Below are 25,816 nucleotides of genomic sequence, written 5' to 3' on the forward strand. Positions count from 1 at the left end.
ATATTGTTATTGTGTGTGTGTTAGCACTGTTGGTAACAACCAGGTCCAGCAGCCTCACAGAGCTGACAGCATGAAGACCCTGGTTTGTTCTGGTTTTCTTCTTTTATCATAGCTGTAGTTCTGAATCAGTTAAACGCTTTAGTGTTTCAGTCTTAAATACAGTTGCAGTGCTGACGGTCACCACTAGATGTCACCTTGACTGAATGTAACGCTTAAAAACAAACTTCTTCTGGAACAAACGTTCAGTTCTTCAGAAAACTTGTGTGCTGAGCATCAGAAACGTCCATAGCACCTTCTGTGTGTGGGTGTGTGAGTGCGTTTCCAGCTCTTTATAAAACTGGCCTCTAGCTGGTCTTGGTGATCCTCTGTAAAAGCTGTTAAGGGTTTGTTGATCTTTGTGATTACACGTCGTCTTGGCTCTGGCAGGTTTGAAGATTCGTGGGAGGTTCTGAGAAACATTAATGCAAGGCTAAGTGTTTGGCCTGTGCGGACGGAGCTTTTAGCACATTCCTCTGCAACAGAACGTAGATGTGGTCTGGGTTCAGTCCTGGTTTGTCCCTGCTTTGCTCTCCTTCTGGAGAAAACTGGGCAAACTCAAAGCCAGTCAATCAAACGCTCTGAATCTGAGTCAGCAGGTTGTGGATTCTGCCATGCTCCTGATAGCTGAGCTGGCTTTCACTCCACTCTGAAGAAAGGTGGTTCTGTGCTTGAAACATGCTCTGTCTTTTTTCTCTGGAAGGAAACCATCCAGGAAAATCCTGAACTCCAGCTGGAGCGTTACATAGATGATTTAACAGCTCGTGGTGATGATTAAGAGGAGTTTCAGAGCTCTGCTAAACCATGACGAGCTAATGATGCTGATGGTTTTATGTTGTCAAGTCCAACCATGTTATTTTGGTTGACCCTAATTCTTATGTGATCTGAGACTCATTATAACAGTGAACAATCAAATCTTAAAGTGTCCAATATGGTATGCAGGCACTGGTTAATTTATGGTGTTTCTGAAGTCAGATTTTGTTTTATTCAGTACTCAAACATGTTATATTTAACATGAGCTTCAGGGCAGCTGATTGATGCTTCAGTATTGTCCTGGTTGATAATGTCTTTGTGCTGGAAGGGGGTTACTTCCTTCACACAGAGGAGAGTCCTGACTGTGGCTCTGAGGGCTGAACCTGACCACAGTCTGGTCTCAGCCTCTGCCAGGTTTACTGTTCTGTGGCCTGGCCTAAAGGCTTGAGGCGACCGGGAGGCTTTGTGGATCCCCGGCCTTCCAAGAACTCTCTGTGGGCACCGAGTGGCAAAGCCTCAAGCCACAAAATCCACAGGGCATAAAGACTCTTAGTGTCAGGGCTACAGGAAGCAGCTGGCAGGCAGAGATGAGGACGGACCGGGCTGAACGTGTTGATGGATGTGGAGGTGGAGGAAAGTGGAGAGGATAATTGTCTTGAACAAGGGGAAAGTTATTATAAGACCTTCACTAAAGATGCTGTGGTAGCAGCGCTACTGAGCCACTGCGTGTCCTGATGAGAGGGACAAAACAACAGCTGAACAGAAGGGTTAGCGGAGAACAGGACATCTGCAGCTCCTTATGAGGCCTGAAAGAGACAACACGTTTAAATATAACAATTTAGCACGTGTCTGTATCTCCTTTGTCAAACTATAGTTTAACTAGGCCACAGTTCAGCAGAGTCCATCCACTCCATCCTCACATACGTACAAACACACTGGGACTGATCACCTTACATGTGTGAGCATGTGTAAGATTCATATATTTGTCTCACAAATATATTCAAAGTTTTTGCCCGAACATGCAGCAAAAAATATTTATTTGTATGTATATATGTGCCTATACAAGATTCCATTCTTTCCCTTATTATTTATTTTGAATATATGTGAAAAACTTAAAGAATGAATGTGGCAGACATACATGTATTTTAGATGTATGTTTAAAACAATCTGTGAAATATGTAGGTAGGTAGACAGATGACTTTATTAATCCCCAGAGGGAAATTAGGTTGTCATAACCAATGATTTCATTCAGAAATATGTAATATGCTGATACATTGTATCTTTTATGCAAAAACTACTAAAACATAATTGAAATGATTGAATTTTAGTATTTTTTCTGTTCCATTTCATGTTTTGTTTCATTGTTGTGAAACCTACAGTATAACTGGTCATCCATTATACATGTGGATCTGGTGTCTTCAGTTCTTTATTTCAATTTAAAATATTTTACTTTGATTACAAATCTATTAAGCAATTTCACCTACTGTACATCACGAGCCATAGTTGTGGACATGCGCAGTGCGACATCTAGTGACCAACCTGGGCGAGCTTTTTCATTGTCTTCATCAGAGCAAACAGTGATCATATCTGCTTTATTAACTGTTTATCGTGTAACGTTCTCTTAGTTAAATATCATACACCGATAATATCAGTATATTGTATTTTTAGAAAGAACATAAAATCGTGCAGACAGCGATTAGGAGTCGCATATGACGCCAGAGAATTGCGGTTTCACAATTTGAAACTTAAGTTGTGCTGTCCTGAGTCTGCTAGCTAGCTGCTACGAGTTAACGCTAGCTAGCTGGCCGGCTTGCTAGCTGCTACGAGTTAACCCGTAGCAGCTAACGCTAGCTGGCCGGCTTGCTAGCTGCTACGGCCCCTCCCGAAATGAAAGGCCGAAGTTGAAACACCTTTATGGATATTTGGAGTACTCCTTTCTCTTTTGTTCTGTGGACTATCAAGCTTCAGCTCTGATGCTTTTATTTTTTTGAATATGATTTGAGCGCTACAATTAGTATTTATGTGAAAATAGTAACAGCATGTACGTTAAAAATAATCTGTTACATGTTTACATTTTTACTGTTACAAGTATTAGGAACAAAAAGTACTTTAAGTACCAAAGGCTACTGCATTAGAAACGTTTCAGTTATTAACAGTATGGCATTATTATGATTGCTAATGTTTTAGCCAGTTTAACTACATTATAAATTAATTAGTATTTGGTGATTCAACCCTTAACACAAAGCCATCAGTCGTTATTGGTTCTCTTGGCAACATTTCAGTCTGAAAATGTGGCTTCACAGTGTTGTTTTCTGGGCAGGTCTGTACTTAATGTTTCATGAAAGACATCTACAGTACTTTAAACATTTATGTCAGACAGAAAGCACAGTTATATTTAATGTTTTCTGCATTTCTGCGTTCACAATGAGCTCCACTGGGAAGAACCTTAGCTTTCTGTGGAGTCAAAAAACCTCGAGCACACCTAAATGGATTTCTAAATGGTCTTTTAATTTGCACAATAAAAAAACTGCAGTATATACTGAGCTGCTTTGTATGGAATTGATTTCTGAAGCTATAACCTGTTTCCTGTCACAAGTGCTCTTAAAGGAGCTGCTCACAAATAATGGAAAAAGTTGCAGCTAAGCGAACTCTAATAGTTGGATCCGCCTCATAAACATGCGACTGTATATTAGAATTTAATTAGCCATCAGAATCACCAGTTTGAGTTCCATTTTTCTGCTGTTTGGTTTGGAGTGAGTTCAACATACCACTGGCTGAAAACTGCTCAGGCTGTTTTTCGTGTATCTGTAATGATTTTACATGTTTATGGCTGTGACTCACTGAAAAGAATGTTTTCCATCACTGAGTGAGGTCTTTCCTGCAGCCACCCACTGCTCCATCTCCTCCATACTCACCCAGTTGACTCCCACCAAACTCCACAGCACCTCCACCTCTTCTACTGTAACACCAGCCTGCTCCCAGCGTGCTACCTGACAAAGAGCCAAACGAGTTGTCGTAATTCAGATTCAGATTCAGATTCAGAATTCCTTTATTAATCCCTGGAGGGAAATTCTTGTTTTTACAGACATTGCACATGCAGTATTCCCGACCAAGAAAGGAGAAAAGTGCAGAGTATAAAAAATAGGATGATAATAATGAGCTTCCACTCTCAAACTACCACTTGGAACACTTGGACATGGCTTTTATGCCACCTTTGATTCAGGCTTGTGCAGGTCACTGTTAAAATCAGTATTAAAAGCAGAATTTACAGGCAGGTCTGTGAAGGTGTGCCTGAGCTAAATGCTAAAGCTGCAGCTTTGGTCTATAAAACATTTTAACAGTTAAATTCATGGCTTAATCTCTTTTCCGTCATAAAGCATAGGCTTACAGACAACAAGAGGTCATAAGTGGACCTTTCGGTTTTAAGGATGTCACAACCCAAAAGAGACGGGACCCACAGTACTAAATTATTAGTGAACTAACTGAAAGAATAAATAATGCACTCCTGCCTGCATACATACAATAGAACTAGAAGACTCTGAGGCTGTTTTCTGTATTTCTTTGTTGAAAGCTGTAGTTTTATCGATGTGGAGGGAATCAGTTTGCCTTCATGTAAGGCCCTTGGAGGGAAAGGAAGAGCAGTGTTGATGCTCAGAAAACACCTGCTGGGAACAGTCCACAGGTAAACAGACTAATTGCTAACAGGTGCTAGTACCATGATTGGGTGTAAATGGGCCAATTAACCCAGACTTTTTAGAGTCAGGGTTGTACTTGTTAGTGATGTATTTCAGCTTGTGACTCACTCTTTGTAACCTGCTGTATCAGAGTCGCAGGCTGCAGTGTACTGGCTGATAAAGTTCTTTCTGGAGATTTGACTGTTTACATTCTTAAACTGAAGAAATTACACATTACAAGATTTTTACATTTAGCAGCAAAGTAATTAAGTTATCTCTATTTGTGCTCCAGCATTATTCCTTGCTTTGAAGTCATTTACAGAAACTATCATCAGTTTAATAAATTCAGTTACATTCATCTTTACTTGTAAGTCCAGCTGGTAAATGTTCAGAATATAAACTGATTTTAATGTGGAAGGTGAAACAGCTGAATGAGCTAATTCATGTTAACTGAGAGCACTGCTTCAGCTTCATGTCTTAGAGGACACTGCCACCATGTGGACGGATGCTGCAACAGCGTCACAGACGTCAGGGTGAACAAAGTGACGTCAAGTCCAGTGAGTTTTCCCCTCAGATGTGAATATCTGGTGACCCTCGTAGTGCCTTCACTGTGGTGCTCGGACAGCCCTGACCCCGTTAGCGCTGAGCAGCACCCAGAGCAGTGAACGCAGAGTCAAAGGCTCTCTTTAGTTTTAAACATAAGCAATATGATTTGTAATGGCTGTGAAACAAAGGCCTGTGAGCCTGCTGGAGGAGGTGAAGACAGGATTGCTGGTGTTCACTCAGTTGCAAATGAGTATCTGATCCCACAGTAGTTTTCAGTATCAATTAGTATCCGAGTATGAATTATTTTGACAACTCTACTGTTTACTGATGTTGTCTTCTCAACATTTTGTCCTGTGGACTTGAGTGGTGATTGTCACATTTTGTTTCTGTCACACTTTTCTCATCTGGTTTAATGAATGATGGCCTGCAGGAGCTTATAGATGAGCATAAACTCAGTCTGAGGAGGAGATGTGAGCGTGTGACTGAAGGAAGTGATGAAACAGGAAGTGGGACCCTCCTCAACACGATCTACACTGAGCTGTACATCACAGAGGGTCAGAGTGAAGGTCAGGCAGCTTGACACGACTTCCAAGATGAAGACCCTCCATGAGACTTTGATCAGATGCCAGGACATCTTTAAAGCCTCACCTGAGCAGCAGACTCCCATCAGAGTCGTTCTGACCAACGGCGTCGCTGGTGTTGGAAAAACCTTCTCAGTGCAGAAGTTCACTCTGGACTGGGCTGAGGGCCTGGAAAACCAGGATGTCAGTCTGGTGGTTCTGCTGTCGTTCAGGGAGCTGAACTTGATCAGAGATGAGCAGCACAGTCTTCTCACGCTGCTCCATGTTTTCCATCCAGCATTACAGAAGCTCACAGCAGAGCAGCTGGCTGTCTGTAAACTTCTGTTCATCTTTGATGGCCTGGATGAAAGCAGACTTTCACTGGATTTCAGGAACATTGAGGTTCAGGAATTTCCCTCCAGGGATTAATAAAGGAATTCTGATTCTGATTGTGTCTGATGTCGGACAGAAGTCATCAGTCAACGTGCTGCTGGCAAACCTCATCGAGGGGAATCAACACACGAGTATCAGCATTATAAAGCAACATAAAACTGAAGCTGTTAGTATTAAAGACACACACTTCACATACACTAAATCCAACTAGTTGTGATAAGTGAACTTGCTCTTGTCTCCTTGGCTCCATAGAAAACAATTCCATAAATAGCCCCCAGGGGGCGTTTCAGCATGTCACTATTCAGGAAAGGAAAGGAAAGGAAAGTGACATATCTTGTCATTGGAGGGAACTCACTCCAATGAAATTTGTTCTCTGCATTTAACCCACCCAAGTGACGTGCACACACACACAGCAAACCCGGGGCAGTGGGCGACCGCGTGCAGCACCCGGGGAGCAGTGGGGGTTAGGTACCTTGCTCAAGGGTACCTCAGCCATGGACACCGGGACAGGGAATCGAACCAGCGATCCACCGGTTACGGGTCCGACACCCTAACCGCTGATCCATTCAAAGACCCTGGCTGGTGTTTGAGGAGAAAGTGGGCATCCGTCATGGGCAAACAGCTCGCCAGCACTAAATTCTGAAACTGTAATAACAGAAATAAATATTCATTTCAGATTCATTTTACAAGAATACAGTAGAGGCAGCTTACAGAAACAGTGTAGAACAAACATCATCGTTAAAGAATCCCAATAATCTGATAAATAGAGACAGCCAACCATTTGTGCTCACATTGACACTTATGGGCAATTTAGAGTCACCAGTTAACCCACCAGTTTTCCTGACCTAACCCACATATCTTTGGAGTGAAGCTGGGAAACAGCACACCTTAGACCAGGACACTGGGCTCATCCATAGCCTGGTAGAAATCAGAGTACGTCAAAATAAAAAGCACAGCACCACAGCAGAAAAATAATGCATCTTTCACAGAATGAACAGGACTTACCTCCTGCTGTAAGCAGAGCTGTGACTGCAGAGGCTGAGTGGTGGGGCTGTTCAGAGGGGCCAGAGGGCACGTTGGTGTACTTGTACACAGTCTGTTAAAGGTAATAAAGTTACCTTTGTGTCACAAAAAGACTGCAGGAGTGATGGCTGGTGATCCAGAGGCAGATGTAGCTGCAGATGTAGCTGCAGTAGAGGCGTTAGGGAGGGCCGATGGGCCAGAAGGCACCTCTGTATCAGTAACACCTGCATGCAAATGGATTTTGTAAACCAACAAATATGATACAGCAGTATGCAATAACAGCTCGTGTTACAGTGTGTTACATGTGGGAGGAATCCTGAGTACCTGCAAGGAGATCTCATGGACGGTGGGGGGGGGCATGCACACTCACACAGAAAAGACCTGGTCGGGGTTCAATCCAAGAACTTTCTTGCTGTAAGGTGACAGCACTGCCCACTGCACCACCATGCCACCCCTTTTCAGTCAGTCTGCCATGAATCACATCCATCCAGAGCTGAAGGGGCAGAGCAGGCAGAGGCAGCAGGTGGACGTAAGCACAGGGAAATGAGGGTTGACATGCAAAGATCTTCCAAAGAGCACAGAAAGAGTCTGGCCTGATGTGATACCACTGAGCAGTGGAGGATCATGTGCCTGACTGGTCTTCAAATGAGACAGGAGCAAGGTGGAGATGATGGGTGGAATCAAGAACAGGTGTGTTGAATAATTGTGGAGCAGGTAGAAGCTCCTCCAGATTGGCTTCAGGTAGCACACACACATGCAGGTGAGGGGAGAAAAGCAAACTCCAGCAAATCCTAACATTGTATTATTCAGCTGAAGGGCTGTTGTGTTACAAAACCACTAATATTGGATTGAAGTGTTTTATTGTATTTTAAATATTATCTGTAATCGCAGACTTCATCACTGTGAAATCCTCAGCTCTAAAGTCCAACCCCTCCCATCTGACTGAGCTGGAGCTGAGCTTTGACAGTCTGACAGACTCAGGAGTGAAGCTGCCGTGTGCTGGACTGCAGAGTCCACACTGCAGACTCTCAGGTCAGACACCATTTTTTCCTTCTGTGCTGACATTAATATGAAGTGAAAGTTGTGATGACGCTGAGCTGCGGACATCAGGCTGATGTTCTGCTGATGCTAAAGTCTGTTTTCTTCTTCTGTGGTTCAGTCTGTGTTTCCTAAAACAATATTTTAATGAAGCTGTATGATGTTTATCCTGACCAAACTGTTTAACTTTCTTACAGGCTGAAACCTCAGAGCAGACCCCGACTCAGTGTGGACGTCCATCTGCCTTGACCATCAAATGATTAAAACCAAACCGATCAGAAAAATGAACACTTGAACAAACATCAGTGTGATAAGAACGACCTAAAATGACAAACCATCTTTGTGGGCAGCCGTGGCCTCGAGGTTGGAGAAGCGACTTGTGATCGGAAGGTCGCTGGTTCGGTTCCCCCACCGGACAGGCAGGAAAAATTTGAGTGTGGTGGATAATGATAACACATTAGCCAGCTGATGTGCCCTTGAGCAAGGCACTTAACCCCCCAATATGCTCCCCGGGTGCTTGATGCTGCCCACTGCTCCTGTGTGTGTTTCACTGCATGTTGCATGTGTGTGTGTTTCAATCAGTGATGGGTTAAATGCAGAGAAGTCATTTCCCAGCTTGGGATTAATGAAGTAAGTTATAAATAAATAAAACAGTACCGAGCAGGTTTGCTAGTTTAAAGTTCAGTTGCCAGCCTGTGCTGTTTAAATGAAAGGCAATGAGTCGACTCTTTCAGTTAGATTATTTTTATTCTTCCCCACACAAACTGAAAAACTGCTTTTAGTAGAAGGTGTTTGGTCTCTTGGTGGTGAAGCGGGGTTTGTGCTGGCGACGCAGGACCCTGTGAGGCAGGGGGAACTTGATCTTGGAGTCCTGCAGAGGAGAAACAACATTAAGTCATCAAACTCATTTTACATCAGCAGTTAAATCATCCAATCGTCTGTGGCCAGTTTCAGAACCGCCAGGTTTGAAGATGGAAGCTGGAAATCTGGAAGAGGAATCTGGCCTTTTAGTGTGGCGGGTGTTTAAACTGGAGCTGACAAACATGGAGGCAGTCCAGAGAGAGACCCGCTGACAGGTTCAAACAACAGTAACAGAGTCGGGGACTCACGTGGAACTGCTTGATGGCGGGTCTGCGACACTTGTTGGCCGGGATGACCTGCACCTTCATGATCTGGATGGAGTGGGCGCGAGCACGATGGCGAGCTCCCATGTCACGATCTGACGGACCGAAGAGGACAAAGTACATCAGATTAACCCGACTGTTTATACACCAGCTTCAACACAAGTCTGTACAGGAGTATCATACACGGTCAGGTTTACATTGATGTAAGAAAGGTCAAATCCTTTTAGACATTTTAATGTGTTTAACTGAACCTTTAAAACAACACACGTTGGTTTGCAGCTCAGTACACAAAAACCGGACAATCTGCCTCCCGTACTGCGTGTACTGCAGTTATGTTCATCATCTGCTGACCTGACAGGATGTGAACCCAACAGCAGAAACTCCACGTTCAGTCCAGGTCTGACTTGATTACTTTAACGACTTCGTCTCAAAGAGAACCTCTTAAAACAGCTCCAGTTAGTGAGAACGCCTCAGGTGGCTGAAAACAACGAGGTCCATCTGCAGGCTGTTTCCTCCAGTCAACGTTCTGTTTGTTTGTGCTCCCACATTAGTAAGGAGGTAAAGAAAGTCTGTGCCTAAAAGCAGGCATCACGTCTGTGTTCCAGCTCTGTCTCACCTCAGCGTTTTAGTCACTTTGTTTTTCTGTCAGTTAGACTGGACACACACACTTAAACACACCTGCTTAAACCCAAACAGGAAACCACATTCATGATTTAATTTGTTAACAACAAGTCAGCAGCAGTCGGTGTGAACAACCAAACAAACAAACAGCTGTAGAGATGAGACTGTTTCTCATCAGAACAAAATCTCTGTTTGGACGGCAGACATCAGGAGACGCGTCTCTTCCTGATCAGGTGAGCTGTTTACCTGCGTGGTGCCCTGCTGTTTGTTTGTGTATGTGTGCTGAATACTCACAGCACTGCGTGACGGCTCCAGAGGTGGTCAGGTCTCTGTACTCTCTGTACATGTTGTGGGTGCCGCTACGGGAGTCGTAACGCAGCCAGATACCAAAGTTCTTCACCTTCAGGGGGGTCTTCTCGTGGACCTGAACGAGTCCAACAACAGCAGCAGGACATCAGACTTGACACACTGAAACTTATTCAAAGCATGCTTATGTTTGTACAGATGAAAAGGCTTTGAAAGGCTCCTTCTGGCTCCGCTGAACGTGTGGCTTAACGAACAGCAGAGGCAGCGACGTCCCTGACAAACCAGATGACAGTACGGTCCTGAGTCCAGAGACACGAGTCCAGCCAGGCCTGACTGACCCCGACTCTGCCATAACACACTCTGTGTTTCGGCCATCGGCTCAAGTCTTTCAATCTCACATTAACGACCGGACGGACGGAAGGAACAGTTTGTTGAGCCTTGAATTCACTTTCAGAGGCACCGCAGCATCAGAAAGGCGACAAGGATCTGGTTTGTGTTCGCACAGCAGACAAACTCACACCACTGAGACGGTCTGAACTTTGGGTTTGTGTGCGTGTGAGGTGAAGAAGTAAAATCATGTGACTTAGCAGAGACATGATTTTACACATCGACACTTCAGCGATATTCTTTAAAAGACATCACTTTGGCTTCTGGCGCACTGATGAACATTTTTTCACGACTTTGACATCCTCTGGACTTTATGATGAATTATGACTAACAACCTGCAGGTTAATTAACAATGAAAATCAGTATTTGCCAGCTGCAGAAAAAGTAAACATTTTTGGTGGCTGATTTGCCATACAAGATCCGAGTCAGAACTCAGCAGTTTAAGCATCTGACGCACATAAAGAACAAAACGGATCTTTGTCCACAGAAATGAAAATGTTGGATGTGACCACCATTACAGGGCTGAAGTCTGAGTGGTCCAGATACTCACCAGGCCACAGTAGACGGTCTCTCCAGAGGCCTTCTTCATCTTCCTCAGCTGGGACACGAAGTACCAGAAGCGTGACTTGGCCACGACGTGATTGGGGGCGAAGATCCTCATCCGGTACAGAGGAGGGGCAGGATTCTTGGCAGAGGGCAGCAGACGCCCAATGACTTTGTACTCCCTAAGCTGTATGCAGAAACAACAGTGATCTGTCAGGACACAAGTACATCACATCAAGGTGTACATAATGAGGCCTCTCAACACGTGTCGACCCTTGAATTCACTTTCAGAGGCACCGCAGCATCAGAAAGGCGACAAGGATCCGATTTCTGTCTGCACACCAGACAAACTCGTACCACCGAGACGATACGAGCTTTGGGTTTGGGTGCATGTGTAGAAGAATATGAACAGCGGGGATGTTAAAGTCATGTGGTGGAAACTTCACATTATCTCCTCCTCTTTCACTTTATGAAGTGCAGCTACTGAGCTCTCATTCATTAAACTTTTGGAGCTTTTTTTATTTTCATGTACAACTCACACTAAACTGCTGAGACCATGTTGACTTGAGCAGAGCTCCAAGTGACTGTTAATGGTACGCTTCAGGAAAACATTTTGAATCTTCGGCTCATTTTGCAGTATTGCTGTAACACATGAATCCTTCCCAACTGCAGACGTCTCCCTGACAAAGAGCATGTGAGAGCCTTCACTGCCCTTCAGTGCCACAGGACTGTTGGTGAGTTCACAACAGAAAAGTCCGTCTGAGCCTGCAGCCCTTAAACAACAGCTGCGTGTCAAACGTGTTGAGACCTACACACTTCAGCACCACATTATTAGCTGCTAACGTTAGCCTCCAGGGGAGCCAACACAGCTAAACGCACCTGTAGACTCAAGTCAACCACGCGGTACGTTAAACAGACAACATAACGGAAATCCTCGTAAAGCTGCGATTCTCAGGTGTAATTAAGTATCTTCTACTGTATGTGAATATTTGTACTTTACTAGCAGTAACACCCCGTCCCATTTCAATCCACCGCCGTCCACATGGTACCGCGGCGCCATGTTGTAGCCGCAAAACACATCGGGACGAGAAAGACTCAAATTATCGCATAAATGTGGACTTTTTGGGGACATAAATGCATAAATCGGACAAACACGACATTATAAAGCCGCATCCGTCCATATAATCCGTGTGTTGTCGGCAGATATCGGTAATTAAAGAGTTTTACGTACTGTGCCGGACGCCTTCATGGTGTCTCTCGCTCACTGCCACAGTAAAAGAGGAAGCAGCAGGGCGGAGACTCGGCACGTCAAATGGCCGGAGGAGGCGGGACCAGCAGGGACGCGAAGATGGTTTCCTGTTCACAGGAAAAGTAAAAACAGACACTTTTCAGAGCAAAGTTACCAGGTGTTTTACAAGATTAAAACAGTAATTATTAATGTAAGAAGTCAATGAGGCACACAAAACAAGACAATTAATACAACACAAAAAACGGAATAAAATACCTCAAATTAATTAAAGAGAACAAAAATTTTGATAGCCTTCTGTTTAATCTGTAAAAACTCAAATATATGTAGCCATGAGAGTTGATCAAGCTTCTAATCTTTCCTTCAGCAAGAAAATATTGCACCAATCACTTAAAACTGTGCTGGAGGCTTAATATAATTTTGCTTTTTAATATTTTTGAAATACTTTTAAATTAACGTCTTCATGGTACAGATGCCCCATGATCCCGTCTCCTGTATTTTTGTGCATTAAATTAATAGTACTACACAGAAACATCTGCGTATTTCCTAGAATAAAGGTCTCACAAATATGACAAAGGATTTCAAATCCCGTTCAGTTTTTTATTTGAATTCAAGCTCCCGTTTCACCTCTTTAAAGTGAAGGAACAACAATGAAAAAGGGACATTTTGATCACTTTCAGACGAATCTGAAGCCAACTTCAGTCTGATGACTCTAAGCTAACATTAGCATTAACATCTGCCGGCATAAACAGACTTCTGAGAATCCAACACTAATAGCATGTAAACACTAATAACAACCTAAACGTAACATGTAATATATCTGTAAAAGAAAACGTAATTATATTTTATTAATAATACCTCCACTTTCAGGCGACGCTAAGACAGAATCTCTTCCGGTGGATGTGACCCGGATGTTAACTGAGTGGACACGCCGCACCGCTGCTTCTGTCGTGTGTCGGTGAGTATAGCCGACATGCAACTGGATTTCTGGTGAATTCTCAGCGGCTCCGTGATGAGTTGACGGGGGAAATAACACTTGATAAATTAAGTTTTCATTAAGGTGAGCTTTCTAGAATGCGCTGTTTGATTTTACTGTGACTAGCCTGACGAGAAAAGGCTAACGTTAGCTCAGTTTGTCATCGTGCGGTTTTCACATGATGTGATTGAAGGAGGCGAGCGACGCATCAGCAGGTAACGTTACCGAGCCGTGATAAACAAGAGGAAAAGCCACAATAACATTGGGTTTAGGCCTGTCAGCCGATCGTTGTTGCTGTTAGTGAAAGCTTCCCGGTGATGACCCGGGTTTTTTTACTTGCTACGGGGGTCTGAATTGTTAACTTTGCAACAGGCGAGCTCGGTAGCTAGCCGGCTAGCGCTAGCTTGAGTTAGCAGCACTCAGCTATTTTGAATCTGAGTGGATTTGCTAGCTTGTAGCAACTTTTTGAGGAGTGGCCCGTCTCACGGGTTGCATTTTCATCCACAACACAGGTCACAATTTCACGGATTAAACATCCTTATTTAACACCTTATATGTTCGATTTAAGTGTTTATGGTGCTGGCATTGTAACTGGGACGTGGTGGCTAAAAGTGTTGACGATGCATTGCATCATGTAACTTCAGTTCAGTGATGGTGGCTGAGCTGTCAGGTTGTATTGTTTCTGCTCCTCATCCTCTGTGAATGTCGGACAAAGTAAACATTAGGTGTTGGTGTCGAGTCATCGTATTTGAAGCATTTGTGGCGCCCGAACACAAACCAGTGCTGACTCACTGATCACCTGGACGTCTCGCTGTCACGCACACCGAAGCCGGCCACGTTTCAGCCGTTACAGGAGCCAACTGATGTCTCTGTCAGTCTGCTGATTAATCGCGGTTGGTCTTCTTCAACAATGGCTTAACGTTAATTTAATTTAGCCCCTTTCATACATTTACGCGACATTTCAGTCACAGTTTAAGTATTAAGTTCCTGGCAGTGTTTGAGACCGGATGTAAACCCCCTGATGGCTTCTCCAAGCATATGGATTAAAGTCATTTCTGTTCACTGAAAATTAAAAAATGTTTTCAACCTGCTCCTAAACGTCTAACCTGGAACTTTAGCTGTTTCTGGAGGGGAAACTGCTTGATGCAGACAGGATTTTATTTTTCAAACAGACGTTCACCACTGTGACAGGCACAAAGCGTGATAAGGTTTGATCACGTGATGTGGGTGCGTAGAGCTCAGGTGAAACTTCACGTCGGCTTCCTTCCTTCCATCCAACAGCTGTGGATGGAAACAAACATTCAGGTTCTTTTGACGATTTTCTGGAAAATCTTAAAATGGACCCGAACTCGTCTGTTTATGCTTCAGGAATGATTTTGTTCCTGCTGCCTTGTGTGTTCAGAAGTGGAACTTCAAACACTGAAGTTGTTCCACATTTAGTCGGAAACCTGATTAGTGTTGATCTAACTCTGTTCATTATTGGAAAGCAGCAGTAGACACGAAGTCTCTCGGTTTGTCTCACCTCAGGTTTTCCTTCTGTTAGCAGATGAGAGAAACCTGCCTGACAGCAGCACAGAGGAGTGAACCTGCCTTGGAGGAAAGCTAACCCACGAATGGCCTGCCAGTCTGTCGCTGCAGTCATGGACGAGCAGGCCCTGCTGGGGCTCAACCCGAACGCCGACGCCCGCTACAGGCAGAGGGTAAAACAACAAACTATTGTACTGTTATTATATTATATTATATTAGAACACTGCTTAACCTCTTCTTCACCGGCCGGATTTATGGCAGCCATCTTTGATGTTCACAGGTTGAAGTCAGATCTTCTCACTTGTCAGATTGCTCGGTTTTTGATCTTCAGTAATTTGAATTGAGTCGGATTGTGCGGCTGATAGAAGTTGGTTTTAGTGATAGTTTGGTGAGAAAACTGACATGAAGTAATGGTGTGTGTTTTTCTTCAGGCTATGGCATACTTTGAGCAGCTGAAGGAGTCTCAGGATGCCTGGGAGGTGTGTGCAGAGGCTCTGGCTAAAGGGATTTACAGGTGAGTGTCGTCACCACACAAGTGATTTGATCCTCTTCTGTTTCAGATGTGTTGAAGCTTGTTTTATCTGTGTGTTACTGCAGTGACGACCATGTGAAGTTCTTCTGCTTCCAAGTTTTGGAACATCAGATCAAGTTCAGGTGAGGACAATGAAGCTCTGTCTCATTATCTCTGAGGAATAATCTCGTTATATCAACCTGTGTGCTGCTGTTTGTGTTGCAGACACGCTGGTCTGAGTGCAGTTCAGCAGCAGCTCATCAGAGAGACGCTGATGAAGTGGCTCCAGTGTCAGGTACTGCACCACACAAAGTACTTTTCGTGATTATTTAAGTTTGTGATACTTAATACTTCTGCTCCATTTCACACAGAGATGCTGTGCTTTTTATTCCACCACTCTCATACAAACATGTTGTCAGTTTATAATAAAATGAACTGATGATGATTTCCTCCCAAATAAACTTACGTGAAAACTTCTGTTAAATTCTTACAAAATGCACTCCAACATACTTTTTCAGTTATGCATTTCTGAGTTGACCATCAGAACTAAATTTCATTGTTTGTTGTGATTCTGTTATTGATTTTTCTTTACTTTTCACTGGATTGGGTTGTTTTTTTTAAATGCAAAGCAACATGTGACGGTGTACTTTAAATATTACCAGAATAAAATGTGCAGTTGTGAATGAGTTACCTCCTGCAGACTGTTGATGTGGTTTTCCCTCATTGACTGCAGCTGATGAACGGTCAGCCTGAGAAGCCGTTCATCAGGAACAAAGCAGCTCAGGTGTTCGCCCTCACCTTCATCATGGAGTATCTGACTCTGTGGCCCAAGTTCTTCTTTGACATCCTGTCGCTGGTGGGTCTGAACCCCCACGGTGTCGACATCTACCTGAGGACGCTCATGGCCATCGACGCCGAGGTGGTCGACAGAGACATCCTGCACTCACCTGAGGTAAGAGACGCCCTCATGTCACATCACAAGAATCAAATGAAGCATCACAAGGTTCTTTTTCTTCAGTAAGAGAAAATACGACTTCCGTCGCTAGAGTCAAACATTCATGATGAGCGTGCACACAAGTTTACCCCCTGACCCGTTAAACACACAGTCCGTCCATTCTGTGTCTGATTCGTATGCCTGCACAGTGATTAAATTGTGCTGCATCACCAGTGAGTTTAAGCAAAAAGTTTATTTCCACTTTGAAGGTTAAAACAGTGAGTGACTGAGCAGTCAAAGAAAAACTGATGAATACAGGAAGTCAAACCCACAGAGCGGAGACCAGCACATAACTAAGATGTTTGTGTTACGGCAGACCTGGTTTTGATGGACCTCATAAATAATCCTGGGCCGAACACGTGATCCAGAGCGTCAGGGTTTTGTTGTTTTCATTAAATCTGATTCCTCCTGTAAGAACTGGATTTGTTTTGTATCCTGAACTGAGTCTTTCCACTTCAGGAGACGCGCAGAAACACTTTAATCAAAGACGCCATGCGGGAGCAGTGCATCCCCCACCTGGTGGAATCCTGGTTCCAGATCCTGCAGACCTACCAGCAGTCCCACCCAGAGCTCACCTGTCAGTGTCTGGAAGTGGTGGGAGCCTACGTGTCCTGGATTGACCTCAACCTCATCGCCAACGACCGGTCAGTTAGAGCGATTATTCCACTGATGAACTGCTCGCTGGTCTTTCTTTAATTGTAAACTGTTGCTGTAAAACTGTGATTCAGGCGACATGTTAGATAAGATGTCCTACCTCTCAGGTCCCGTATAGAGGCTTTTATTTTGGTCCAGTTTCTGCTTTGACAAGACATCAGGAAGTGACTCCAGTTTCTCTCTGGTGCTTTCAGGTTTGTGAACCTGCTGCTGAGTCAGATGTCGGTGGAGGAGCTCAGAGAGGAGGCCTGTGACTGCCTGTTTGAAATCGTCAACAAAGGAATGGACCCCGTGGACAAAACCAAACTGGTGGAGTCTCTTTGCCAAGTGCTGCAGTCTGCTGGATTCTTCAACGTGGACCAGGTTCACCTTCAGAGCTTTGTTTTAAATAAGAAACCACATCAGCACTGAGATCACTTGTGTCATAACACGAAACAGCTTCCACAGTTTTCACAGGAAGATTTTTACGAGCGGCGAGTTTGCTGAATTTCACAATCTCGCTCAGAGTTTAGTCTAATCAGGGAACCAGACAAACTCACAGAATGTCCTGGTTCAGTTTTACATGCTTCAGCAGCCAACCGTCACATGCTTTTCCTCACTTCCTGGATGTCAGTATGTTTTATGTCCCTCTTCCTGTCCCGTCAGGAGGAGGACGTGGACTTCCTGGCCAAATTCTCTCGGCTGGTGAACGGGATGGGGCAGAGTCTGGTGCTGAGCTGGACCAAACTGGCTAAGTCGGGAAACGTGAAGGACGCGGCTGAGACGCTGCAGGCCGTGGAGGCCAAAGTGCCGCTTCTGCTGCAGCTGCTGGTGCATGAGGATGACGACATCTCGGCCAACATCGTCAGCTTCTGCTACGAATACCTGCACGTCCTCAAACAGGTGAGGACGGAAACTCTGTTTGGACCAGTCAGAGTCCACGAGGTCAAGAAGAACAAAAAGATTTTAGAGTGACGTGTTAGGAAATGAGGTGTAACAAATACAGCTTCTGTAGCCCACTGACAGAACGTTTTTCTGTTTGTGCAGCTGCCACAGCTGACAGACCAGCAGAAGTCCAACATAGAGGTGAGTCATAAACGATGCTGTCGATCATCTCATCATCCACCGGAGGTTTGAATAAACTAATGCCTCCGTCTGCTCACCGCAGGCCGTCATGCTCGCCGTCATGAAGAAGCTGACGTACGATGACGAGTACAACTTTGAAAACGAGGTGAGTTTCTTGGTCTCTGGTTCCACCGTGAGACGCTGAAGAGCAGCCGCTGACGTCCAGCTTCTGTTTGTCAGGGTGAGGACGAGGCCATGTTTGTGGAGTACAGGAAGCAGCTGAAGATGCTGCTGGATCGTCTGGCTCAGGTGTCGCCGGAGCTGCTGCTGGAGGCCGTCCGACGCGTCTTCACCAACACCATGCAGTAAGAGCCCAGCACCACGCACCACATTCGACATTTTCTTTTTAAACACGAGCGCACGACGGGGCTTTGGGTTCTCAACTGCCTGCTGTCAAACATTTTTAAATTCATATCAGGAACTGGCAGACGGCTCCTTTCATGGAGGTGGAGGTGGCCATCAGGCTACTGTACATGCTGGGTGAATCCCTGCCGGCTTCTCACGGTGCTCACTTCTCTGGAGAAACGGCGAAGACAAGCGCCCTGCAGGACATGATGAGGACGGTCAGTCGCATGACTTGGCTTCAGTGTTGTGTTCAACGTCTCTGTTTTTGTCGCGGTCTGAGTGTTTTATTCTACTCTGAACTCTCAGCTGGTGTCCTGCAATGTGAGCAGCTACCAGCACACCTCAGTGTCTCTGGAGTTTTTCGAAACGGTCGTTCGATATGACAAATTCTTCATCGTGGAGCCGCAGCACATCCCAAACGTTCTGGTGAGTGTCAGGAAGTCTTTTAAAACAAGCTGTGAAGTGCTGCAAGCTTTGCTGTGTCGTACAGCAGAGGTGACCTCTGACTGGTGTTGTGTTCACTGTCAGATGGCGTTTCTGGACCAAAGAGGCCTGAGACACAACAGCCCAAAGGTCCGCAGCAGAGTGGCCTACCTCTTCTCCAGATTTGTCAAAACTTTGCAGTGAGTGCAGTTTCATTTCCTGATTGGACACTGACTGAGTGGTCACCAGCTGGAGGACAACAGAACAGAAACTATGAAAATATATGAAAATATGTGAATAACGTTGATCAGAAACATCCTGGCTGATGTCTGTGGAATTCAGATGTTTGTCCTGACTCTGTTAACAGTAAACACATGAATGCCTTCATTGAGGACATCCTGACCAGGATCCAGGACCTGCTAGAACTCGCTCCCCCTGTGAGTATCGTCATGTGACCGCTGAAAGAAAGCTGCTGGCAGTTTAGCCACAGCCAGCTAATCTTATTGATTAAAGAATCCATTTCATAATAATTTTGTAGAGTAAAATATCCAGTCAGTCCTCAACATTCACAAGGTTTTCCTCCATCCAGGAAAACGGCTTCCCGGCGCTGCTGACCAGTGACGACCAGCTGTTCATGTTTGAGACGGCGGGCGTCCTGATCGTGAACGGAGACAGTCCCGTGGAGAGGAAGCAGGCGCTAATGAGGAGCCTGCTTTTACCGCTGATGGACGCGTTTCGCCTGCTGCTCGCCAAACTGCCACAAGAGACGGAGGAGGAGAGACAGGCCGCCCTCGCCGACTGTCTGAGCCACGCCGTCGGATTCGCCAGGTGAGGCCCGAGCGTCTCGTGTTTCAGTCGATTGAGGTGTTGAGGGCGATTCTGCTGTGAAACAGCTCACACTTTAGCTTCAGAGAGACTGTGGTAACGTGAAGAGGACCGCCTGTGCTGCCGGCTAAACGTGTGCGTGAAGCCTCCATGTCTTAGGATCTGGTTTGCAGTAGAAGAAGTTGAGGCTTTCATGAATGAAAACACACAACTTTTTGTGACTCTTGCTGCGATTTATTCTTTTGAATAATGTCTTCCGGATGAACTGGTCCTCTAGCTATTAAATGTAATATAATTGCAGCCATTTGCAGGACTTTTTCTTTTTTGTGTAAGCAACAGAAGAATGTCGGTTAGTTTTTGTCTTCACTGCCTCCAGGTGTTTGTGCCCTGTCAGTAAGCTGTGGGCGTGTCGGAGTTAAAATGCACCATCTCTTAAGCATCAGTCTTATACATGTAGCCTTGGAACTCTGGCTTTTATTTTTGATGTTTCAAGCTCGACAGCACATGAAAGTTTCCAGTCTGCTGAGGTCAGAAGCCGATATTATTCGGCCGCTCGGCTGAACTCGTCATCGTCTCTGTTTGCAGTCGGACCAGCAAGGCGTTCAGCAACAAGCAGACGGTGAAGCAGTGCGGCTGCACGGAGGTCTACAGAGACTGTATGCACACCTTCCTGCCTGCGCTGAGCTGTCCCGTCCAGAGGGGGGTGCTGCGCAGCTCCGTCCGCTCCTTCCTACACCGAATGATCATCTGCCTGGAGGAGGAAGTGCTGCCCTTCATCCCCGCCGCCTCGGAGCACATGCTGAAGGACTGCGAGGCCAAAGATCTGCAGGAGTTCATCCCGCTCATCAGCCAGATGACCGCCAAGTTCAAGGTAACAAGAACACCGAAATGATCGGGACAGGAGTGATTCCTGATGTGACACAGACTTATCCAGCTTCCTGTCCTGTTGCCATGGCAGCGGCAGGTGTCTCCCTTCCTGCAGCAGGTTTTCATGCCGTTGGTGCTCGCCATCTTCGAGGTGTTGGCCCGGCCGGCAGAGGACAACGACCAGGCGGCCGCCCTAGAGAAACAGATGCTGAGGAGGAGCTACTTCACCTTCATCCAGACGGTCACAGGAAGTGGAATGAACGAGGTGATGGCCAATCAGGGTGAGCCGGAGACAACGATCTGATGCTGCCTCAAAGTAGTCTTTGTGTCTCAGGTGTTGTCATGTGTGAGGTAAATCCTAACATGTTTAATCTGTTAAAACAACGAGTTGTGGATCAGTGAGCTTCAGAGCTGGACAGAACCAGGCTAGCGACTTCCCCCTGTCTCCAGTCTTTATGCTAAGCTAAGCTACATGCTGTATGTGCTGGGCAGACATGTGAGCCATGTCAGTCTGAAGAGGATGTCATATTTGTCCTCAAAGACCTGAAATCACACAATGAACTGCACTTCAACTCTTTGATTTCATTGAGCACTGGAAGAACTTTCTGGAGTAGTTCAATGGCGTCGCCGTTATTTCTGTTTTCAGGAGCAGAAAACATCGAGCGAGTCTTGTTCACCATCATCCAGGGAGCCGTCGACTTCCCCGACCCCATCGCTCAGAAAACCTGCTTCATCATCCTGTCCAAGCTGGTGGAGCTGTGGGGTGAGAAGCGGCCACAAAGCCTCATGCTGAGCTTTAGATGACTGCCAGTCTGTCTTCTGTGTTTGTGCTGAAGTTTGTCTTCTTCCTGCAGGAGGTAAAGACGGCATGGTGGGTTTCCCCGACTTCATCTACAAACACATCGTTCCTGCATGTTTCTTGGCTCCTCTCAAGCCGACCTTTGACCTCTCGGATGCTCAGACAGTCCTGGTAGGTTTCTGTGTCAGAGTCCAGCCTACAAACCCAAGACAATAATTTAATAGCGGAGGTCAGCATCGCTCTTCTCTGCTTTTCACAGACGCTGTCGGAGTGTGCCCTCACGCTCAAAATGATTCATCTCAAAAGGGTAAAAACTGTTTTTCTCCATCAGAGTAAAAGATGTTGAGCTTTGAAATAATCCTAACGGTCGGAAGTGTTTTGTTTCAGGGCCCGGAGTTCATCCAGTTCTTACAGCAGGAGTACTTGCCCTCACTTCAGGTGTCACCAGAAATCTCACAGGTAAAAATACCTTTCAGGTCTGCCAGCAACAACTTCCTGTTCACACACACATTTTCAGTGCATTTCTCATAGTTGTGACTTTAAGTGAACTTAAGTCTCATTTGGCTGATGTAGTAAATCTCCTTTTGATTTGATTGGCCACACGTCCTTCAGACCCTGACGTTGCTCGCCAGCTTACAGCTGATGTGCAGTCAGGTTTCCTGGAGTGTCACTCCCATGTCAACACTGTTTTGAACAGAGCTGCTATCTGACCAAAAGTCCACAAGTTTGTCCCAAACATCGAAGTCCTCCTGGACTCAGAGACCTGAAACTGGATGTACTCAGTCAAGCATTAACTTTGTGTTACAGCACCACACAAACAGTTTCTCTGTTTTGCTGCTGTGTTCTAACGTTATGAACTGAATCTCACAGGAACTTTGTCAAGTGATTCAGCAGCCAGACATCAAAGTCCTGAAAAACTACATTAAGGTACGAGTGTGTTGGTTTTGATCACTGAGACTGGCTGTTGCTGATGGTTATCTGATAATCGTCTTCTGTCCGTACAGGCGTTCTTTCAGCGAGCCAAACTGTAGGAAATAAAACTGGAAGTTCACTGGGACTGAAAGGACACTTCACAGGAAGTGGTCGTACACGCCACTCACAACAAAAAATGGAACTTAGCATAGCTGCTTTTGCACTTAAGACGTGAATGCGTAACGAAGCCCAGTCTGTCTAAGTCAGGACACGGACAGGATGTCGGTGGACGGATGAATCCCTCCAGCTGCCGACGAGATGAGCTGTCCATGTGGACTCGAGACGTTAAGGAGCTCGACTGATGATCAGAGCTGGAGGACTTTTTGGAAGGTCGTGTAGAAACCTTTTCAACACAGATCTGTGGGAGAGGACGTGACCTACCTGGAAAACTTTTGGTAATTATCCTTAAGTGATATGTGAAATGATAGCTTTAGTCAAACCTTCACATTAGAAACCACACTTCAAACACGCTGGGTTTGAGTTTTGAGTTGGGTTTGGATGTTGCTGCTGCCACTGAATGGACAAAAAAGGGCTGAAATGTATTTTTATTCAGAGTGTGGCAATGATGTTTTTTTTTAGGTGTTGGATGGATGAAGAGTTGATTTTTACGTTTGAAGTGAAGCGCCAAGTTCTTACAGCCCGTCTCAATCAGCAAACATCCACAGACTTTATTTTCCTGAATTTGAAAGCAAATTTCATCAGAATGATCTCAGCCGCTCTGTATTTTTGTTACCCGATGGGATGTCGATACTAGAGTTTCAGTTAAATCAGCCCCTTGTGGTGAGTTTATCGTAAAAGTTATGAATCCATGGAGTATTTTCGGTTTCCTGGCAATATGACTTAATTTGTGGGGCTGTTTTTAATTTGATGAACATACAATGGAGGAACAAAGTGTAAATAAGAGAATAAGATGTTAAGAAGTGTAAATAAAGTTCCTAGGTTTAGGTTTTTTGTTTTCTTATCTCCATTCCCATCTGGAAACTAAATATGGAAGTCCATTTGTACCAAAAGGATATAAGTTAAAAGATGATAAAAATGCACACACTGAGTCAAACTGATAAGATACCAAGTGAAATTTTTGACAAAAAGACTTAAGTAACAACAACAGTAATAATAATTTGCTGTGGATGTTTTTCTTTTAATTCGACTTTTGCAGATCTCACAATTATGACTTAAAGTGAAACTTTAAGTATTGATTCGGAAAAACTGTTCACATTGTAAAATTGGATGCTTTATTAGTGTGATGTAGTGAGTCAAAAATTTTACTTAATTTTGACTTCTGACTAAATCAGTCATACTTTCTATTTCCTTTGTCATAAATTTTGTTTGGCGTGATCCCTAACATCGTTTTTCTTTGCAGTAATGAGCTTCCATAGTGAGACTCAGACTCGTTCATGTACAGCTCTTGTAAAAACATGAACTTGCTCAAGAGGAGCAGTTTGATGAATTTTATATTAAGCATTTGCGACAATTCAGGACGATAGACAAATTGATTATGCAACACTTTGCTGAGAGCAATACTGTGAAGGAGCTGTCAGACAGTGAGGAAACCGTCAGAGCGAGACGATGCGATCAACAAATCGAGTCTGATCGTTTTTGCTGATGTGAAAAACTCAAATCCACTTGACTTTGTGCAGAAATTCTGTTGTCTAAAACTTTGGACCTCATGATGTCCACGCTGTCCTGTCTCACTGCACGTCTTGTCCCCTCGTGTGCTGCTTCCACTGTTAAAACCAGTTTGTGATGATTGTTGTCCTCATGGAAATTTGGTTAGAGTTTTTCTCCAGCTTTAAATTTGTTTTATTTTCCCAGAAACGTTGCCTTCAGATGAACCTCCAGAGAAAGTGCCTGAAAGTATTCAGTGAAATGTGGTCATACGGGCATGCAAATAGTTTAAAGTATAAGTCGAGGTGTTCCTCTACATGTCGACCTCTCAACAAATCCCACTCAGCTAAAGCTGGAAATAGTTAAAATAAAAAATCCTCACAGAAGTTTTACTAAACAAAGTATTTGGTAATATCCTGTAACTGCTCACTGTATCAAACAAATGGGAGCAAAAGGACTATTTTCAGCAGTGGAAGAATACGTTTGGACGATAAGTGTTGACAGGATCAGCGCATTGTGGGTGTGGTCGTGTACACAGGATTTGTTGACAAGAAAAAATATATAGAATATCACCAAACTTATCTTTCAACTGATTTAATAAAAACATTTCTCCAAACGTAACCGTTGATGGATTTCTGAGTCGGATTACTGAGCAACAGTTTTAAATGTGACCTGTAAGAGAAGCTTTTGTTCCGAGGCATCAAAACCAACTGACATTAGCTGGTTATTTAAGAAGTAAAACAAGTTCACATGCACAACATTTCAGATAAACTACAACCTAACTTGAAGTCTGAGAAATCAGAACTCGTCTCGAGGTCCCCTTAGCACTTAAACCTCATGTTGTTTTGCTATTTCCTGTAAATTGTTTTTAAAATGCTGTTTAGCATCTTCCCTGAGTTCAAATTAGTTTAGCCTAGCTTAGCGTAGACTGGAAACAAGGGGGAAACTCTGTCACCATCAAACCTGAGCTACATGTCGTATGATGTTTTGCTAAAAAGCTACTTGCCAATCCATTGCAAGTTGTTGTCTCAGTGGTTGTTGGCCAACAAATAGTTTCAGTGCTAATTGCCACTAAAACAATGTCTTCTTTTTTAAATTTGATTAAACGTTTGGTGGAGCTGGGCTAACTGGGAACAAAGCACCAGGTATGCTAGCTGTTTGCTAGGCTAAGCTGCTATAGCACAAGCTACCTACAAATACTGGAGGTAGAGGAAAACTGTTAGCCTAGCTCCATCAACAGTCTGTGAAATTTGCTGATTTGTATCATGTCACTAATAAACACAGAGCGTTGATTTTGCTAGCTGTCTTGTAGAAAAATTGGTTTGAAGTGTCCCTTCTCCTCACAATGGCCAGTTAGCATGATGTTGGATATTCCTAATGTACAAACATCAGCCAGATACTGCATCAATACCCAGTCAATATTTGCTCACAGTTTGTCCCTGCTTCAAGCTATGCTATGCTAACAGCATCCTGGACTCTGTAGGTTACCAGAGGTTGTCGAAAGGTGCATCACTTTAATCACTTAGTAACTCCACAGCCTTTAAGTGATTTATTACTTTACAGGAATAGTTCAATAATGAGAGAAGTTTGTTTTCTTTGAGATTTTCAGATGGATACAATACTTATGTCTGTGTTTAGCTTAGCTTAGCGTAAAGAAGGGAAATGGTTAGGAAGTACAAGCACCCACACCTGCAAAGCTCACCAATTGATGTCTTGTTTTTATCAAAACTTTTTAAACCACATTTTTGGAGGTCAAGGTTTACCACTGCAGATTTCTTGCTAGGCTAAGCTAATCACCTGCAGAACAGCTCCATTGCTAACATGGGCAGGTTATCATCTCATTCTCGCAAAGAAGTCAGCTTCTAAAGTGTTTCTGAATTTGACTTTGTACACATGCTGATCTATGCAGAGGATCAGGATCTGGACTGCACTTGTTTTTAACTTACATGAATCCAGTCAGCATG

The 25,816-nt window shown here is 44.4% G+C and overlaps 2 protein-coding genes, 1 long non-coding RNA gene and 2 other non-coding genes across 9 annotated transcripts; 1 reads left to right on the top strand and 4 right to left on the bottom strand.

The window, feature by feature from the left end:
* Positions 1 to 66: 66 nt before the first annotated feature.
* Positions 67 to 4,464, bottom strand: LOC124054049. The gene is made up of 3 exons (XR_006842299.1): positions 4,311 to 4,464; positions 3,705 to 3,779; positions 67 to 1,595 (listed from the first exon to the last, which is right to left on the bottom strand). It is a non-coding gene; the product is annotated as an uncharacterized LOC124054049 (long non-coding RNA).
* Positions 4,465 to 8,751: 4,287 nt separating this feature from the next.
* rpl18a (ribosomal protein L18a) lies at positions 8,752 to 12,366 on the bottom strand. Its single transcript, XM_046378702.1, has 5 exons — positions 12,236 to 12,366; positions 11,012 to 11,191; positions 10,063 to 10,192; positions 9,133 to 9,242; positions 8,752 to 8,894 (listed from the first exon to the last, which is right to left on the bottom strand). Exons 1-5 carry the CDS (start codon positions 12,251 to 12,253, stop codon positions 8,802 to 8,804), a joined length of 531 nt encoding a protein of 176 aa, XP_046234658.1. The 5' UTR covers positions 12,254 to 12,366; the 3' UTR covers positions 8,752 to 8,801.
* On the bottom strand, positions 10,501 to 10,630 carry LOC124054129. Its single transcript, XR_006842323.1, has one exon. It is a non-coding gene; the product is annotated as a small nucleolar RNA SNORA68 (small nucleolar RNA).
* Positions 11,268 to 11,397, bottom strand: LOC124054128. Its single transcript, XR_006842322.1, has one exon. It is a non-coding gene; the product is annotated as a small nucleolar RNA SNORA68 (small nucleolar RNA).
* A 741-nt stretch (positions 12,367 to 13,107) lies between the features above and the next one.
* Positions 13,108 to 25,584, top strand: xpot (exportin, tRNA (nuclear export receptor for tRNAs)). 5 transcript variants are annotated; one of them, XM_046378697.1, is made up of 25 exons: positions 13,108 to 13,208; positions 14,773 to 14,926; positions 15,185 to 15,267; positions 15,351 to 15,407; positions 15,490 to 15,559; positions 15,998 to 16,216; positions 16,718 to 16,902; positions 17,107 to 17,275; positions 17,558 to 17,794; positions 17,939 to 17,977; positions 18,060 to 18,122; positions 18,197 to 18,321; positions 18,435 to 18,579; positions 18,668 to 18,787; positions 18,890 to 18,984; positions 19,152 to 19,221; positions 19,374 to 19,612; positions 20,195 to 20,480; positions 20,568 to 20,757; positions 21,123 to 21,239; positions 21,331 to 21,446; positions 21,535 to 21,582; positions 21,663 to 21,734; positions 22,146 to 22,202; positions 22,280 to 25,584. In XM_046378697.1, exons 2-25 carry the CDS (start codon positions 14,840 to 14,842, stop codon positions 22,304 to 22,306), a joined length of 2,916 nt encoding a protein of 971 aa, XP_046234653.1. In that variant the 5' UTR covers positions 13,108 to 13,208; positions 14,773 to 14,839; the 3' UTR covers positions 22,307 to 25,584. The 5 variants fall into 5 exon arrangements, with proteins under 5 accessions (XP_046234653.1, XP_046234654.1, XP_046234651.1 ...); XM_046378698.1 differs by having other exon boundaries at positions 13,117 to 13,208; positions 14,770 to 14,926; XM_046378695.1 differs by having other exon boundaries at positions 13,157 to 13,310.
* The last annotated feature ends 232 nt before the right edge of the window (positions 25,585 to 25,816 follow it).

Source organism: Scatophagus argus, chromosome 22, assembly GCF_020382885.2.
Source record: "Scatophagus argus isolate fScaArg1 chromosome 22, fScaArg1.pri, whole genome shotgun sequence".
Lineage (NCBI taxonomy): Eukaryota > Metazoa > Chordata > Actinopteri > Scatophagidae > Scatophagus > Scatophagus argus.